Source organism: Aquarana catesbeiana, linkage group LG05, assembly GCF_042186555.1.
Source record: "Aquarana catesbeiana isolate 2022-GZ linkage group LG05, ASM4218655v1, whole genome shotgun sequence".
Taxonomy (NCBI): Eukaryota; Metazoa; Chordata; class Amphibia; order Anura; family Ranidae; genus Aquarana; species Aquarana catesbeiana.
In genome coordinates this window covers 108,762,568-108,779,048 of record NC_133328.1, presented here as the reverse complement: position 1 = coordinate 108,779,048, position 16,481 = coordinate 108,762,568, and the positions used below count along the sequence as shown (strand labels likewise).

The 16,481-nt window shown below is 39.7% G+C and overlaps 1 protein-coding gene across 1 annotated transcript in view; it reads left to right on the top strand.

Annotated features, from left to right (window-relative positions):
* Window positions 1-2,485, top strand: part of ITGB8 (integrin subunit beta 8) — a 187,892-nt gene extending 185,407 nt beyond the window's left edge. The window contains exon 14 of the mRNA XM_073630056.1: window positions 299-2,485. Coding sequence (XP_073486157.1) covers window positions 299-442 — 144 coding nt within the window. The 3' untranslated portion in view covers window positions 443-2,485. The remainder of the gene's footprint in view (window positions 1-298) is intronic.
* The last annotated feature ends 13,996 nt before the right edge of the window (window positions 2,486-16,481 follow it).

Here is a 16,481-nt window from a genome sequence, read left to right as displayed (position 1 = left end):
TGCATTCATTGACAAAAATGCAATGCGTTCTGTATATGGCACCCGTGCTATGCAGGCAACCCCCTGTTGGTACTATGCAGCTGGAAAGCTCCTCAGCATGGGACCTGGAACACTGCAGCAATCACTGTAGAACAGGTGACTACTACAGTGACTCTCCACTTACACTACAGTCCCACAGGCATGACATATGCATACTCCAAGCTGGACCAATGTAACTATACAATAAAATCCATATCTGAAATTCTAATTTAAACATGTTTAAATTTGCTAAAATTAGTAACATTGCCTTTTTTCTTAGGATAAAAATAGTTTGCACAATGGATACTCAAGTACAGTAACCTACACCCGGGAGAAGCCAGAAGACATTCTTATCAGCAATGGAAGCCTGGCGGTACATGAAGCATTAAAGTACAAGTTTGAAGAAAAGACACACATGTATTAGGTGATTTCTAGCTACTGACAAGCTGCACTGTTACAATCATGTAGAAGGCTTCCATAACCGAGCAGTGTTTTTCAGTGCAACAGTAACCAAGTCTCTGCAAAGAACAGACTGTGAAGTTCAAGTTCCTATCAGTAATATGCAGCGGTCAGTTTTCACAATGTCGTGTTTTACAAATTTGTGAATTGTTTGGTAGATCTGAGACTCCTAGAACTGACTTACAATATTGAATAGCTAAATAGCAATTGTTCTTTTGTCATCTTAGCTGCTCTAACAGATTTATGTGCATTACTACTGTATGGTACATTGTTTGAATGTAGCACTTTATAATTTTTTTTATATTTTTTTATACAAAGCACTGATTACACTTTAGTGAAAATTTAAAGGGGAACTCATTTTAAATGTTTTGGGCAGAGTGATTGTTCTGTGACCAATGTGGTCATATCACTGGTTTCCTAGTCCCCATTCTTCCATTGCAGTTCTTTGAACCATGCCAGTTTCAGTTCTCTCTTCCTTTTGAGAGACAAGTTTAGAAAGGGAGAATGGGAACAGAAATTGAGTGATAATTCAGCTCTCCTGTAGAGTCTCAGCTCTCCTGAAAGCAGCGGAGTTCTCATTTTTTAAGTGCACTCACTGAGAAGGTTTCTTGCCTTTTCATTTTTTTTATATGTTATGAAGACAACATGGAACGATTATTTTATAGAGTGCTAAAGACTTTCACCCAGGATAATAGGGTGATAAAAAGTAACCTAAAACGTGACTTTAGTTAAGAAAAAAAAAATGTGAGTTTACATTTATATAAATATGTAGTTCACAACTGCAGTTGACAGATTTATTCACATATGGTGCAGCTACACCTACCCCAAATTTAGAATTCATTTAAATGACCAAGGAAAAAGAAATATAGTATTTAAAGATGCAATAACACCCTTAAAAGTATGGTTAGAAAGTTCCAATTCATTTACAAATCATAGCTGTACCTAAAGCGGAGCTCCAGGCTCCTTCACAAAAAATTAAAAGTCAATAGCTACAAATACTGTAGCTGCTGACTTTTAATATTAGGACGCTTACCTGTCCACGAATCCAGCTGTGTCTTCACCCCAGCCGATTTTTCATTCGGCTGTTGGGTGCTGCCACCACCATCTCCATTAAGGGAAACCAGCAGTGAAGCCTTGCAAATTCACAGTTGGTTCCCTAAGGCGCATGCGTGAAGCATGCTGCACTTTGTGAATGGTCCCATGGCAGGGGAAGGAGGGACGAGCTTCCTGCTGATTTTGCCGTGGCGAGATCAGCCAGAAGTGGGAGCAGGGAACCTGTTAAAACCAGGTACCCCCCACCCCCAAAAGGTGCCAAATGTGGGGGAGGGGGCAAATAAGTGGAGCTTCCCCTTTTGGGTGGAGCTCCACTTTAAAGCTGTAGTGCAGGTATGATCTTTATTGCATAGTTGCATTGGTCCAGCTTTGTCCAATGTAAGTATGCATATCTCATAACTGAGGAATTGTGGTGGAAGGTGACAATGACTGTAGTAGTCACTGGGTCCTGTGCCGGCCGGCCTCCCATCTGCTTGGTGATCACACTTTTGCCATTTACAAAACACCTTGATTTTTTTCAGTGAATATGAGGCATTCTCTGACATAGTAGAGATTGTGATGTCAATGCGCCTGCCTCTCCACCTCATACAGTCATAGGACTCAGGAAATCTTTAGCTATCACTGTAGTAGCAACACCTGCTTCAGTGATTGTCACCTTCCACAGCAGTCCCATAGCTATGAGATGCATACTTACGATTTTCCAAGCTGGACAAATGTAACTATGCAAAAAAATCATATCTAGACTTCAGCTTTAAACATTGTCACAATGAACTATAATCAGCTAGATTAGACTGAACACGGGTTGCTAAAGATAGGAAGTCCGCTCTGAAAATATTGCTTCTCACAACCAGAAATTCTACTTATTAACTGGTATATCCATTAGCAGGGCCGGGACAAGGGGTGGGCAGGAGAGCCAGCTTCCCTGGACACTGTGGTATCATGTGGTGGGGGACACCATGAGGAGATTGGGGGGGGAATTTGTGTTGGGAGGGGGGATTTGGGGGAGGTGGCAGGGGGTAAGAATTGTTCTAGTAGGAGATATTTGGGGGGTTGTGCTTGGAGTAGTGTTTTGTAGAGATTTGTGTTGGGAGAGCATTTGAGCTGGAGGGGCAAAGATTTGTGCCAGGAGGGACTAGTACTGGGAGGAATGGAGGGGGGGGGGGGTTTGAAACATGCAGATCAGTGCTCAATTTTTATTTTTATTTTTTTGGAGGGTACACAGTCATACATCTTGGGGTAGGCTCAATTTGCCATGTTTGCCCTGGACTCTAGATTGCCTTGTCCCGGCACTGTCCGTTAGACTATATACATAAGTATTCGTGAATTTTTCTTATCATTACAGTATTAGTTTAACGACATTCAAACTTCCCCCAACATGTATTTGTGCTTAATTTAAAAGAATCAGGACTCCAGGGCAATTTGAATTAACCTGTAAAGGTGAATTTTAACTGCTTGGTCTCAGTTGTCATGTTACACCAGCTTGCACAATCTAAACCCAAAAACAAAAATGTAATATACTGCAGTTCACCAGTTCTTTGCTATAGTGGTTGTAATAATTTCATATTTTTAGTTTTTGCCCTTTTTCTCCTGGTGATGCTGTAAGTAACACATTTCCTATCCTACGGATGACAAAGCTTAATCACCATACTGTATCTATGGAGGAACAGCATTGTCACCGTAGGCTTCTCTCCTGATGTGGACTACAAACACCCTCTCCTCACCTTCATTACATGTGTAGTTTACAGAAGATAGTTGGAAAGGTTGATAACATTGTTTGAGATTTCAGTTTAGTACACATGTCGTTACATGAAAATGGCATTTCTGGCATGACCAACCGATATTTTTCTGTATTTGAAAAAGAAAACACAGCTACAGGTATTATATCTAATGAATGGCAATCTGTAATATACAACATTTTTGTTATTGGGTTTAAATATACTTTAATCTGGGTTAAGAATAGTTGGCAACATTGGATTGTAGACAAACTAATAACCCTGGTATACTGTATATAGGAGAGTATATCACATTGATGTATGTAGCTAAAGTTTCCTAAAATCAACTAGGATGTAAAGCCAGTGAGCGGGTTCCCACAAAATCTGAAATATTTGGCTAACTTGCAATTGTTCAGCTAGTCTTTACTACACCATTTTTTTTAAGAGTTGGCAATACCTATAGAAACCAAAAGAAAAGACAGCAAATCCTTTTAAAACAATACTTTATTCTTCCATCTATTTATATTTCTATGGTAAAGAAGCAAAGGGAACAGACATAAGAATACTGCCTGGAATATCTGTAGCTTCAACTGTACAGTAACACAAATAGTCCATTTTATGTATGTTTAGTATGTATGTACATCATGTCTGCAGAATGTGTATAGTCATGTCAAACAAGACTTTGTTTTCCCTTTGATTACGTAGCTTTTGTATGATGTATGCATGAAGGGGTCTGTTTGCTGTGCAAACATTTCAAGCATTCGCACACATAGTTCCTGTAATTTGCCCAATATATTTATTTTTATGGTATTATTTTATTTTTTATTTTATTTTATGGTATTATGGTATTTTCCTGATATACAGTACCTCAGTTAGGAAAATACCACTTTATAAACAGTGATAATCATAGGACATAAACGTATTAGGCAATTTTCTGTGAATATTTATGATGGCTGTGTGAATGCTTAAAGTGTTTGTTAAAAAAATAGAGATCCTGGTCCCTTAAAGCAGATTACACAGCACATTGCTTGTGCTGTGTAATCTGCTCCCCTGTAAACTGTAAAAAAAAACCTGCCTGAACCTGCCAGCTCCTGTGTCCCCCTCTCTGCGCTGACAACGAAAATCAGCTGCTGAGCCCTGACCACCATGGTTCAGTGTACATCCTTCTGTCATCCGCAGCCTACTCTCAGCTATCCTCTCTCCCCCTCCCTCCCTGCCTGTCAGTTCCATTCCTGTGTCTATGTCTCTAAACCCCCCGCCGCTATTATTATAAATCAAATATTCGAAATGCTCAATGCCAGCCCCTCTATTATAGCCTGGCATACCACACAACGTACATGCCTTTTATAAAAACGAGGCATGTAAATACTGATTTAGAGCGCTCTTCAGGCTGGTCATGTGACTCCCAGACGATTTCCAGGGCTACTGTAGGAGGGGCTGAGCGGCCATGTTTAAACCACCCTGGCTGACGTCAGAGTGAGATCTTGGCCCCTCATGCAGTATCCATGTATCGGAAATGTAAAGCGGCCGCAGGTCACGTGACCGGCCTGAAGATCACCATAAAACTGTATTTACAAGCCTTGTTTTTTTAAAAGACATGTACAGTGTACTATGGCTAGCTCTAATAGAGGGGTTGGCATAGCCTTACTTATATGGGATCACAAAAACTTTAAGACATTCGTACATCGATTTTTTTTTTTTTTTATAACTATACTGCAAAGTGTTCTGTGTAGATCATTAGACATGGATGATGGATTGATCTGCATGACCTATCAAATTGGTGCAGTCAATAGAAAATGTGTATTCAAATGGATTGGTGTACCCAGTAATAGATTGGAAAACTTTGGATTACCAGTTGGAAAGTCCAGAGCTTTTACTGCTCAATAGACTTTTTTTCCTCCTACCAGGTCTCAGAGCATCTGTAGATGAAACAAATTGAATGTCTTGCCCTGTTCCTATAGTCCATGAAACTTTAGAACTTCAGAGATATGTATCATGGATGTCAGTGATTTGGGAATTTATTTTTTTTCTAGGACTAATTTCCACATTTGTCACTTATTCTCACATATTTCCACTTCATGGTACCACTGAGCCACCTGATTTTTTATGAGCTTTATTAAAAGGGTGGCGCATCTTAGCAGCCATGTATACATGGTGTTGTACATTTCTGTTTTATATTTCGAGCCTAGATTTGTAATGATGTACTTACATGTGTGATAAACTGTACTACTGCTCTCCCATTCCAAGTTTTAGCAGTTCTCACTTTGGAAGCATTACATTTTAGGTATATGCCTCTAAGTGATGTGCTAACCCTTAAATTGATACACAATATTGGTATAATGTTCAGCGCTAAACCATCTGATGAAAATGATTAAAGTTTAAAATTTAAATAAAAAAGGCATGCATCTGCATGCTGATACATGAAGGTGCAACCATGTGAATGGTGAGTGGATTGAAAGTTCTGGGGGATGAACCCCTAAAAATTAGTCTCTAAAAAAGTCTCTAAATGCAGGCTGTAAAGGGAGCGAGGCTGCTTCAGGCGCAGGCTGGGGAACCCGATCCCTGTGAACAAAAGGAAAGCAAAAGGAGAGAGAAGCACCAAGCCAATCCTTTAACAGCTTGGGAATTTATTCAGTATATAAGTAAAAAACAACACTAAAAACTTGTGTGAAAAATGTTGGAGCACTTGCAGAGTGCTAGAGCGGGTGGGAGCTTCCACGTGCAGTGTCACAGTCTTGGAAGCGCCCTCCCGTTCTAGCACTCTGCAAGTGCTCCAGCATTTTTCACGCAATTTTTAGTGTTGTTTTATACTTATATACTGAATAAATTCCTAAGCTGTTTGGTGACTATGATCACACGATCTAATGTAAAGTGCACTCAGTGGTTCTTTTTTAAGGTACATCTATCTAGTACTGAATAGGTACGGCCTGAATACTTAGTGGCAGATTCAGCAAGGTGCTGGGTAATGCCCACATCAGTTTCTACAAATATTTGAAGCTTACATTCACGTTGCAAATCTCCTGTTCTATACACTATTGGATTGAAATCTGGGAACTGTATGGGTTTTTGACGTATACTGAAATTCTTGCCACACAACATTTTTCAAGTCTGGCATACAAATTTGCTGATCCTGAACCCACTATATCCTCTTTTTTTTTTTTTTTTTTTTTCATTTTTAGCTGTTTTAATTAAAAAGAAAAAAAAACGATTTCAAATTTAACACTTCTCGTATGTTGAAGCCCAACTCTAGATTCATTGGATCACCATTATTATCCTTCCGCCTCTTCCCAGACCCCTCTTCCCCTGCATTTTTTTTCTTTTTTCAAAGGCTTAGATATACATACCTTTAATCCTGCTGTCCTTAATCTGGTTAATTTTTTTATTCTAACTCCTCCAGACTATGTTTTTTATTATAAGCCAGAGTTGGCCTTTATTTTATTGCAGATTCTAGAGACTACAGTGTGTGCAAATCCCAGGAGGTCAGCAGTTAGTCCACATGGCAGCAACAGTCATTTTGGGGCCAGAGTCAATAGGTCACACATCTTCCCCATTCTAATGCTTGGTCCTACAATAAATAATCTTTTGACATATTCTTCATGTTTAATACATTGAGCTGTAGACACATCATTTGTTGTTTTGCCATTTGCATTACCAGGCAGGTTTACATTCGGCATAGTATAGCTTTTAAAGAGGAACTACAGTCTGCTCACATAATTTGTAATAAAAACATCTTTGCCATTCTGAAGCTTCCAGCCAACCACTTTGCATGTAATTTTATATATACTGTGATTCTGTACTTGGCAAATATGCCGCAGAAATCTCCCTCCACTAAGTCTGGCTGCAACCATTTTAACTGTGGGCAGCCGAAGCTGCTGCCTGTTCACTACTTGGATTTACACAGACACACAGAGGCACACCTCCAGCTCTGCAGCTCTCATTGGCCCTCTTATGACTCATCTCCCCATCCTTCCTGTGAGAGAGATCTGTGCATGATGTCATAAGCCTAGGCTAATGACCAGACAAGAAAGAGGAAGTGGGCTGTATAAGGTATTTACTGGCAGAAAAAAATGTTTTACTATCCAAAGTTAAAACAACAAGGGCAGAAGATTTAATAGATGAAAAAAATGACTGAAGGCTTTAAGTGGACCTACAGCATTTGTAATAAAGTATAGTATCACATCCTTCATAAAGCACAATAGGCTGTTGTAGTACAGAGGGAAATTATGTCAGTCTTTGGAGATATAAGCACAAACTAAAATTTGATAATTGTTAAAACAGAAAAAATAGGCCATGGAAAGAGTTCTAAATTTGTAGGGTGCAAATTTCCTCCCAGTTGCGACTAGGATTACAGAAACTAAAACAAAGTACATTATACTGCATTTGGTTTTTGACTAGGGTAATGAAAGACAAGACAATACTTCTATGGAGTACTTTAAGATTCATGCCTATGTATTTTCTTCCAACCAACTCTAGTATTACTGTCTCCTGTTATGATAACCCTAAAAGCTCATTTGTTTCCTCTTTTTTTGGAAAGGCCCTGGCCATGACTGCAAGAGTCATTCAATAACACTGCAGCTATTATTTTGCTTAAAATTAGTGTCATCACTTAAACACAAAGGGGTCTGTGTGCTGTCTTTGGTTCTGGTTAAGTTGATAGGGTTCATTACAGGATTAGTGGGCAGCCTCTGGCTAAGTGTATTCTATGATGCAGAGAACAGACGCGCAGTGCTTAATGTGGCGGGGCTTTTCCTATTGTTGTCAGAACACACTTGTACCCTGTCTTTACCAAATTACAGTGACTGGCTTTTGAAGTCTGAGTTAATCTAACCACGCCTGACTGTCACAGCAGTTATATTGCAAATACAAAATTAGAACCCTGATACTCATTGATGTGCTAAACTATGGCCTTGTACAGTAAGCTTTCTTTACCGGACCATAGATGTCAATGATTTGCTGGGGCAGTCCCACATCTAGGTGCCCGGTCCCAATGATGCTGTGTCTAAGGTTGCGTCCCGAGAACACACCCTTACCATTATTACCCTTATGTGAGTTACTGAGCATGCAGTCGTAATGGGCGGTTACCGCATAATTAGGGGAAAGACCACCTGGAAAGGTGGATGTGATCTGGGAGGGACAACCTGGAAAGTGGATGTCATCTGGCCAGGGCTCCCTTGACAGTGGGCTTATTAACTGTGGGCCTTGGGCTGAGGTAGATGACTATGTTGGCAAGTTAGCCAGACATACTACTGTATCTGAGCAGACAGCTAGATCTAAAACAGAAAGCATGCTTACTTGCACCATAAAACAAAATTGTTAGTAAGCAGTTTTGTAGTAGCTGCAGTATGAATCTTATGCTAACCTTGATTTGTTAATAGAGGCACTGTAAGAAGAAGGAAGCAGAAATTTAATTCTGAATGTTTAAATAATTGTTTGATTGAATTTACTGAAATTGATCCATGCATTCTTGATGCTGTTTGAGGACAGGGAGAGACAATCTTTGTCCCCCCCATACATTCCAGATTCTAGACAGAAAGTCAGGAAGCCGGGCTAGCCTGACATGACAGATGGAATTCCTAGCGGGTGACAAATTCTGATATCTGTTTTGTGTTAAAACCTTTTCTCACAAAATAATCTCTTCAGTAATGAAATCAGGGGCAGAGCAGAACATTTTTTTATCGACCCACTTTAAATTTGTTTAATATGGGTCCTGCAGAAAAAAAAGTGGTTTGGAAGATACAAAGTGTCCAAAATATATTGTTTACGTTTGCGCATATCTTTTTCAATCATTGTTTTTATTACAACATTCCTTTGCTAAATTATAGGGATAATTGACAAATAGAACTCTGTGTCATCAATGAAAAACAGACATTCTTCTTGCCAAGTGACAGAAAAATGACAACAATTTATTTTGACTTGAGAAAATATTTGCTTGATAATTGAATCTGCTATTTCTGGGATACCAATAAATTTGAGCTGCAAGGGTGCGGAAACTGAAAAGGCTGCGTTTATATAACTGTTATGGCTTTTCAGTTCCTTATAAATTAAGAACAAATTAATAAAATATGTTTACATTTTAAAGGTCAGGTTCAGGTTTAAATATAAATCCCTACGTCCCATTCCCAGCACCCCCACCCACCCTGATGTGCTTTAAGCTACACCCATCCCTCGTACACGCATATAAATACATCCAGAGGCCCACTTATCCAGTGATGTAACTATAGCCAAAGCAACTCATGTAGCTGCTATGGAAAAAAGAGAGGAGAACCCCCCAGTAAGGAATGCCTAGGGAGTGTAGGGGTTACTATTGGTAACAAAAGGATCATAGTAGAGCGTATATAGAAAATAAGTGTAGATTATTAGTATCAAGCAGATCTAAAAACAAATCACAATACTGCTGTTTAATTAAATTGAAGCTTCACAACAACATTGAGTGTTACATATGCACAACAAGGGTGCAGGGGTGAAGATATATCAGCTGCTGTGGGGCCTGGGGTTAGAAGGGACCCCATTAGGAGAGCTCTTGAAGCAAATTAAACATAGAAAATCTATGTGCGTGTGGGGATAACCCAAATTGAATACTGTATTATTAAGAATTGAAGGTTCTAACATTGACCCTGTACCCCCTTTAAGAATATCTGATGTCAGATGTACAGGAGGAGACTTCAGTATATTTGTTGCTAGTCACAGATCACAAGAGAATCTGTTTTCTAGCTAGCTAGCTGCTTAGCGTTATTGCCTTTAGAGCAGTGGTCATCAACCCTGTCCTCAGGGCCCACTAACAGGCCAGGTTTTATGTATTACCTTGGGAAGATGCAGACTAGAATACTGCAATCACTGAGCAGCAAATTATATCACCTGTGATCACCACTGCATTAGAGCTTCTGGTCATCTCATCCAGCACTGAAATGAACCCTGTATGCCTAATGTAGACTTCTACAAGCTGTAAAAAATCCCAGTGTGTCTCCTTGGGTAAAAGCTCACAAGACAGCTGTTTGCAGCTCTGCCCCAAAAAAGTAAATACGTTTGTATTGGGTTATACAAGTAATTGTGTGTAGGAGTAGTAACAACTATGGCATTATATAAAATATTGTCTTGGTCACTAATATTGCTACTAGAACTCTTCCAGCACTTGTTTGCTATGGGGGTGGAAGGGGTGGGAGGGCATACATTTGCATTAAGCAAAATACTGGAGTTACTAAGGACAGCCTGGTTAGCTGGAAAATGAAAGTTAAAAGTAAATACCATGAACTGATGCCCCTCTTCACCGACAGCTGTCCACAGCTCTGGCCCCTAGTAGTGTACTGACTATGTTGACAGCTTCTCTGCTACTACTTGTTCCCAAAACATACATACTTTATGTTAAGTACAATGACAATAGAGAGGTCGCTAGAGGGTGGAGCAGCATTTTTACTGCCCCCTCTAAGCTGCTTTATACTGTGAGGGTATACACATGTCACGGCCATGGTTCTTAGCATTGTGGCAAGGCAAAAATTATCCCCTGTCACGTTTGGTGGGAAGTACTGCCCATTGAATGCAACCCAGGTGAATGGGGCTGCGCCACATCAGCTTGTGGTTGCAGTATAGAGGTGCAGCCTTTTGGGGGTTTAAACGGTTGGTGAGGAGGTAACATAAAGCCTTTTCACTGCCTGTCAAACGCTTTCTGGAAAAACAATCCACCGTGCATCATTTTTCAGAGGACTAGCGTAAAGTAGTCCTTCCACAACACCATTACTTGATAGACTGATAATATGAAATTATTTTCCTGGTTTTCTGTTTTAAAATGTAACAATTTGTTTCTTGTACATCTGAATTTGTTAGTGGGACAGCTGTGTGTATTTTCTTCCTCCACCAAAAATAAATATGATTAGTACTAATGCTTGACTGAATTATGCAATTCAATTTAAGTACACTGTTCCTTTTTCACATCTTGCGGATCTTTGAGATCAGATGACCGTTTTCCTGTGTTAATTTGCATGTTCTGAAGTCCAGAAGTTTAGATGTAACTGCTGTCAAATCTAGCATTACTTAAAGAGGAACTTCCCTCCTCCTCATAATTACCCCCACACAGATTTTCCCTCTCTTACCTAATATCCAGGGTTAATGTCCTTAACTTACATACTTACCTGTCCAACAGATCAGGCATTGTCCCACTGTGATCTTCCGCACCGCTGCCACGCGCCTTGCCCAATGCTGCCGTCTTTGTTCTTGACGTCATCGGGCACTGGGTACCTCTTCCTGGTTCAAGCAGTTTGGCCCCATTATGACACACATCAATCCTGTACTCCACTAGTCACTGTGAATGAAAAGTGAAGCATTCTGGGATATATGACATTCATACTGTATACCAGGAGGCTTTAGATCAGTGGAGATGTCATTCTTGCCTAAGAGAGAAGGGCAGCCAAGGGGCAGGGTGGATGAAAAAAAAGTAAAGGTATAAAACCTTTACCAAACACCCAAGATATTTTGAATCTTATGTATTCCCTCTCTATTTAAAGCTGAAATCCAGGCAGATATAACAATTAATGTAAATGTAATGGCTCAAAGTCAAAGTTTCCTCTTTGAGCAAAGCTAGTATCCTACCCTGGGGACCAAACATTTTTCCCTACTCGTTATCTTCTTGAGCACTGGTCCCCTCACCGCCACTATCAGTTATCTTGCCTCTGGAGTCTGACAGAAGAATTGGCCACTGGAAGTATTTCTTCCGCCAATTACTATTTTATTGGATGAGTTATTATCAAAACTGAATATTTTTTTATGAATGTCAGAAACTGATAAAACCGCAGGTTTTATCAAGGCCTAAAGCCGGCCACACATGGATCGTAATTCAGCTGGTTTAGTGGGGACCGGCTGAATTTTGATCCATATATGGGCTAGCTGGTTGTACACGATGATGTTGTATGATAGATCAACTTGTGTACCACCAATCTGTTGAGTTTTTCCTAATTGATCAGTGCGGCTGGCTATAGCCGGCAACACTGATCATTGTATTCTGCCAGTGAGGAAGGCTCCCTGCCAGGAGAATACATTAGCACAGTGGAAGGATTCCTCCATCCACATTGATCATCACCATCCATCCAATCATGTATGGCCTCCCTATCCCCAGGTAAAATTATTTTCACTTTTGGATAAAGTAGGGAAAGAACAGAAGCTCTATTAGGCATTATATTGTTGTCTGTGTTAACAGTGGGATTTTTCTCCCCGCCTGTTCTTTTGGACACCCCTTACCTGTACAGAAAGTAAGGCGAAATCTCTCCAATGGAGACACAGACAGCAACGTGAAAATAACATGTACTGACCATGTCTGTACTCCATCCAAAACTAAAAGACAGAAGCTTTGACTGGAGTTGGGTTTTAAAGTCTAGTGTGTGAGAGACTTAAGTGAAAAATAGTGTTGTGTTCTTCCACTGTATTTATACACCCATCCTGCTACTTGAGTGCCTAAATACTCGCAGCCAAGTGACAATAAACCAAGGGTTGAGCTGGGGATGCACCGATGGGGAACGAACTGGCCTTGAGCTTGAATAACATCAAATGAAATTTCCATTACAGATGTGCGGTTTTCGTTTAATTTTTTTATTTTTAGAATATTAATATGGATGTGCAGCATTAGGATAATTACATTAGAGCCATGAGATTTCAAAGGCATGTGCACTCATTGGTCTTGCATCGTCATGATGAACTAGCTTCCTTTTAATTTCCAAGCTAAATATTGAAACTATGTCTTTACATATTTCCAAAACAGAAAATGTGCTTCCAATTAGGTCCAGTCACGTATCATGCAAACTAATGTTATATGTTGTAATATTATGCACAACTACAGTACCTGCTTCTGTCCCATACATTACATTAAAAGGAAAACATGACTTTTCAGTGAGGTGACATTTTGAGATATTATTCTAGTATCTAGTTTGAGTATTTTTTATATTACTTTGACATTTTATAAGCTTGCTCTTAACTATAGAGCAGCCTTTTTCAACCAGAGTGCCCAGGTACCACGGGGTACCTTCAGGTTTCTTCAGGGGTGCCTTGGCAAAATTCCTAAAACTCGTATACAATCCAAAGTGTGGATCAAGCCTGCCTTTTAGTTACAGAAAACCACAGGTTTTCATTGTGCACCATTACAACCTTATATCCGCTGGCCTCCTAACAACCAATGACATCACTGGTTGATAAGGAGGATGTCAGGCGCCCGCAAAGCATCCTTGTTTGCCCCTCCCTTGCCCCTCTTTGTCAGCACTGAGGTCACATTAGCTGAGCGAGGAAGAGAAACCTGTGTGCAAGGGTGTGTTTTGTGTTTTGCTTTGGAAGAATAAATCACTGTTAATGCTGAGTGTCCTATGTGTGTGGAAGATGCTGCAATATAGTAGTGTTTCACATTTTAGAATGGGGTACCTTGACATTGTGCAGAATTTTAAAGGATGCCTTGACTGAAAAAAAGTTGAGAAACACTGCTATAGGGACTTGTAATTTAGCCAATAGGTGGAGCTCTCAGTGATTCAATGCCATTACTCTGGCTCCCTCTTTCTAAGCTTTGACATAAGATATCAGGTACACAGGGGGTTCTTTGTTTTCTATATGGCTGTGGATACTCAGCTTTCATTGTAAGAAGGAGCAGTAAAGTAGAATCATTTGGAGGCTCTGAAAATCACAATGGGGTTGATTTTCTAAAACTGGAGAGTGCAAAATCTGGGGCAGCTGCGCATAGAAACCAATTAGGCTGGCCATACATTATTTAATTTTCTTGTTAAATTTTCTTTAGATTTACCTTCAACTATGTAGTAGAAGGGCCTGCCTGACTGCATACAAAATTTAAAGTGTTTAGGTGTTACCTCATATTATATGGTTTTGGTAAACCTTGTGCCCTGTACACACGATAGGATTTTCCAATGTAAAATGTGTGATAGGATCTTGTTGTTGGAAATTCCGACTGTGTGTAGGCTCCATCACACATTTTCCATCGGAATTTCCGACACACAAAGTTTGAGAGCAGGCTATAAAATTTTCCGACAACAAAATCCGTTGTTGGAAATTCCGATCGTGTGTACACAAATCCAACACACAAAGTGCCACGCATGCTCAGAATAAATTAAGAGATGAAAGCTATTGGCTACTGCCCCATTTATAGTCCCGACGTACGTGTTTTACGTCACCACGTTTAGGACGATCGGATTTTCCGACAACTTTGTGCGACTGTGTGTATGCAAGACAAGTTTGAGCCAACATCCGTCGGAAAAAATCCATGGATTTTGTTGTCGGAATGTCGGATCAATGTCCGACCGTGTGTACGGGGCATAAGGGAAAGTTGTAGAAGAAAATTGTATAATGTATGGCTAGCCTTAACCTTTCAGTTTCTTTGTCAAAGCTTAGGCGGGCCACACAATATACAATTTTCTTATTCAATTTCCTTTAGATTTACCTTCAACTATGTAGTGCAAGGGCCTGATTGCATACAAATTAAGAATTGTATAGTGTATGGCCAGCCTTAAGTAAACAAGCTGAAGTTAGAATCTGATTGGCTACCAGGCACAGCTGCACCAGATTTTGCACTCTCCAGTTTTAGTAAACCAACCCTAAAGTCTTGTATGTAAAAAAAAAAAAAAAAATTGCACCCCTTCCCCGATGTGCATGCAAAATTACAAATTATTATAATTTTTTCTGGGAAAATGTAATTACATTAACCTTATAGTTTTAAAATATTCATCTTTTACAAGTTTATCTAAAAAAAAAACTTTGAAAAGACTTTAAATTCCCTTTAATTTAAATTGTGTTTGGCTTCATGGCCCACGTGAATTTGACATTTTTCTGGCATATAAATATAATAATGTAAACAACTAATTTACTGCACAGAGCATGCTTATATACTGATATTGAAAACCTAGCTTAGGCAGGTAGAGTTGTGGTATGTCTTCCCTTGGGGGAGGAAGACATATAGTGACATTTGCACCTCTGTGGCCTTGTTTTTTTTTTTTCCTACCAGTTTACACATTTTCATGTTCTGGTTTCTTTTGATAGTGTTTGTGTGACACCACGGTTGGTACATTAGACTGTGAACTGTGTTCTGGGATAGGGATTTGTAGACAAACAAAAAAAGTACCGCTCGAATGCTCCCATCACCAATATCAGCCAACATGACATGTAATGAACTTGTGCAGGTCGGATAAAACAGCTTGTCAGGCTACAATATACTACAGAAAAATCGTAACTGATGGCACACAGAATGCCGACTCACTGTGACCAAAACTAAACCAGGTCATGTAAGATTGCTTCAGCTCTGCTCTCTACCCACAGGAGAAGTCCCTCAGATATGTTTGCCACCCTAGTGGGCTTAAGTGTTGAGGCCTCAACGATTAAGCCCACTAGAGGGCAAAACGTGTCTGAAGGACCTCTCCTACGGATGGAGAGCAGAGCTGAAGCCATCTTACATTATTTGGTTTAGTTTTGGTCACAGTTAATCACCATCCTATGTGCGATCAGTTGCCATTTTTCTGGGATAATGACTGATGTGATTGGTTCAAGCGTCTCTGTATCTGTTAGGGATCTGTGTTAGGGACATTTGATGCTGAGGTTCCTTTCTAGAACAGTGTGTGTAATATTGATGGGTAGATTTGATTATGAGTTCTTTTCTGGGACAAGGATTGATATTAAAATTTAACTGAAGGCAAAATGTTTTGTTTTAGTTGAAGTGGAGAGGGAATAATATACCTGTCATATTTTTACTGCTATCAGTGGTCCCTATTTGTCCTGGCAACCATTATCAATAAACGTGAAAGAAAATCCCACATTTTACGTGGTTACCAGAACAATAATGGAGGGGAATTTTTCAAATATGAGCCACCAAAGTTTTTTCTCACTTTGGAGAGATTTTCTCACTTTCTCTTTTGTCTATGGGACATGAAGTGAAGGGAAATCTCCCCAATGGGAAACAGATGGAAAAAAAAATTACAGGGTTTATAGCCCTCATGTACTAAAAAAGTTTTGCCTAAAAAGCTTTCTACTTTAATAATTTAAGGGTCTCTGTAACTATGTAAGGGACATCTAGTGTTGAGCTTCCTTCTAAGACAGGTACTAGTAGGAACGGTTCAGTGGTCTGTAAAGTGCTGTGTTTAAAAATATCAACATTATATAAATGAGTACAATAGATATAGCCTATATGAGACTGAAACAGATGGCCTCTTCAGTAATGGTGGTGCACTGTTGGATCATAGCTATATTTAATTTGGTCCTCACATTGTTTTCCAT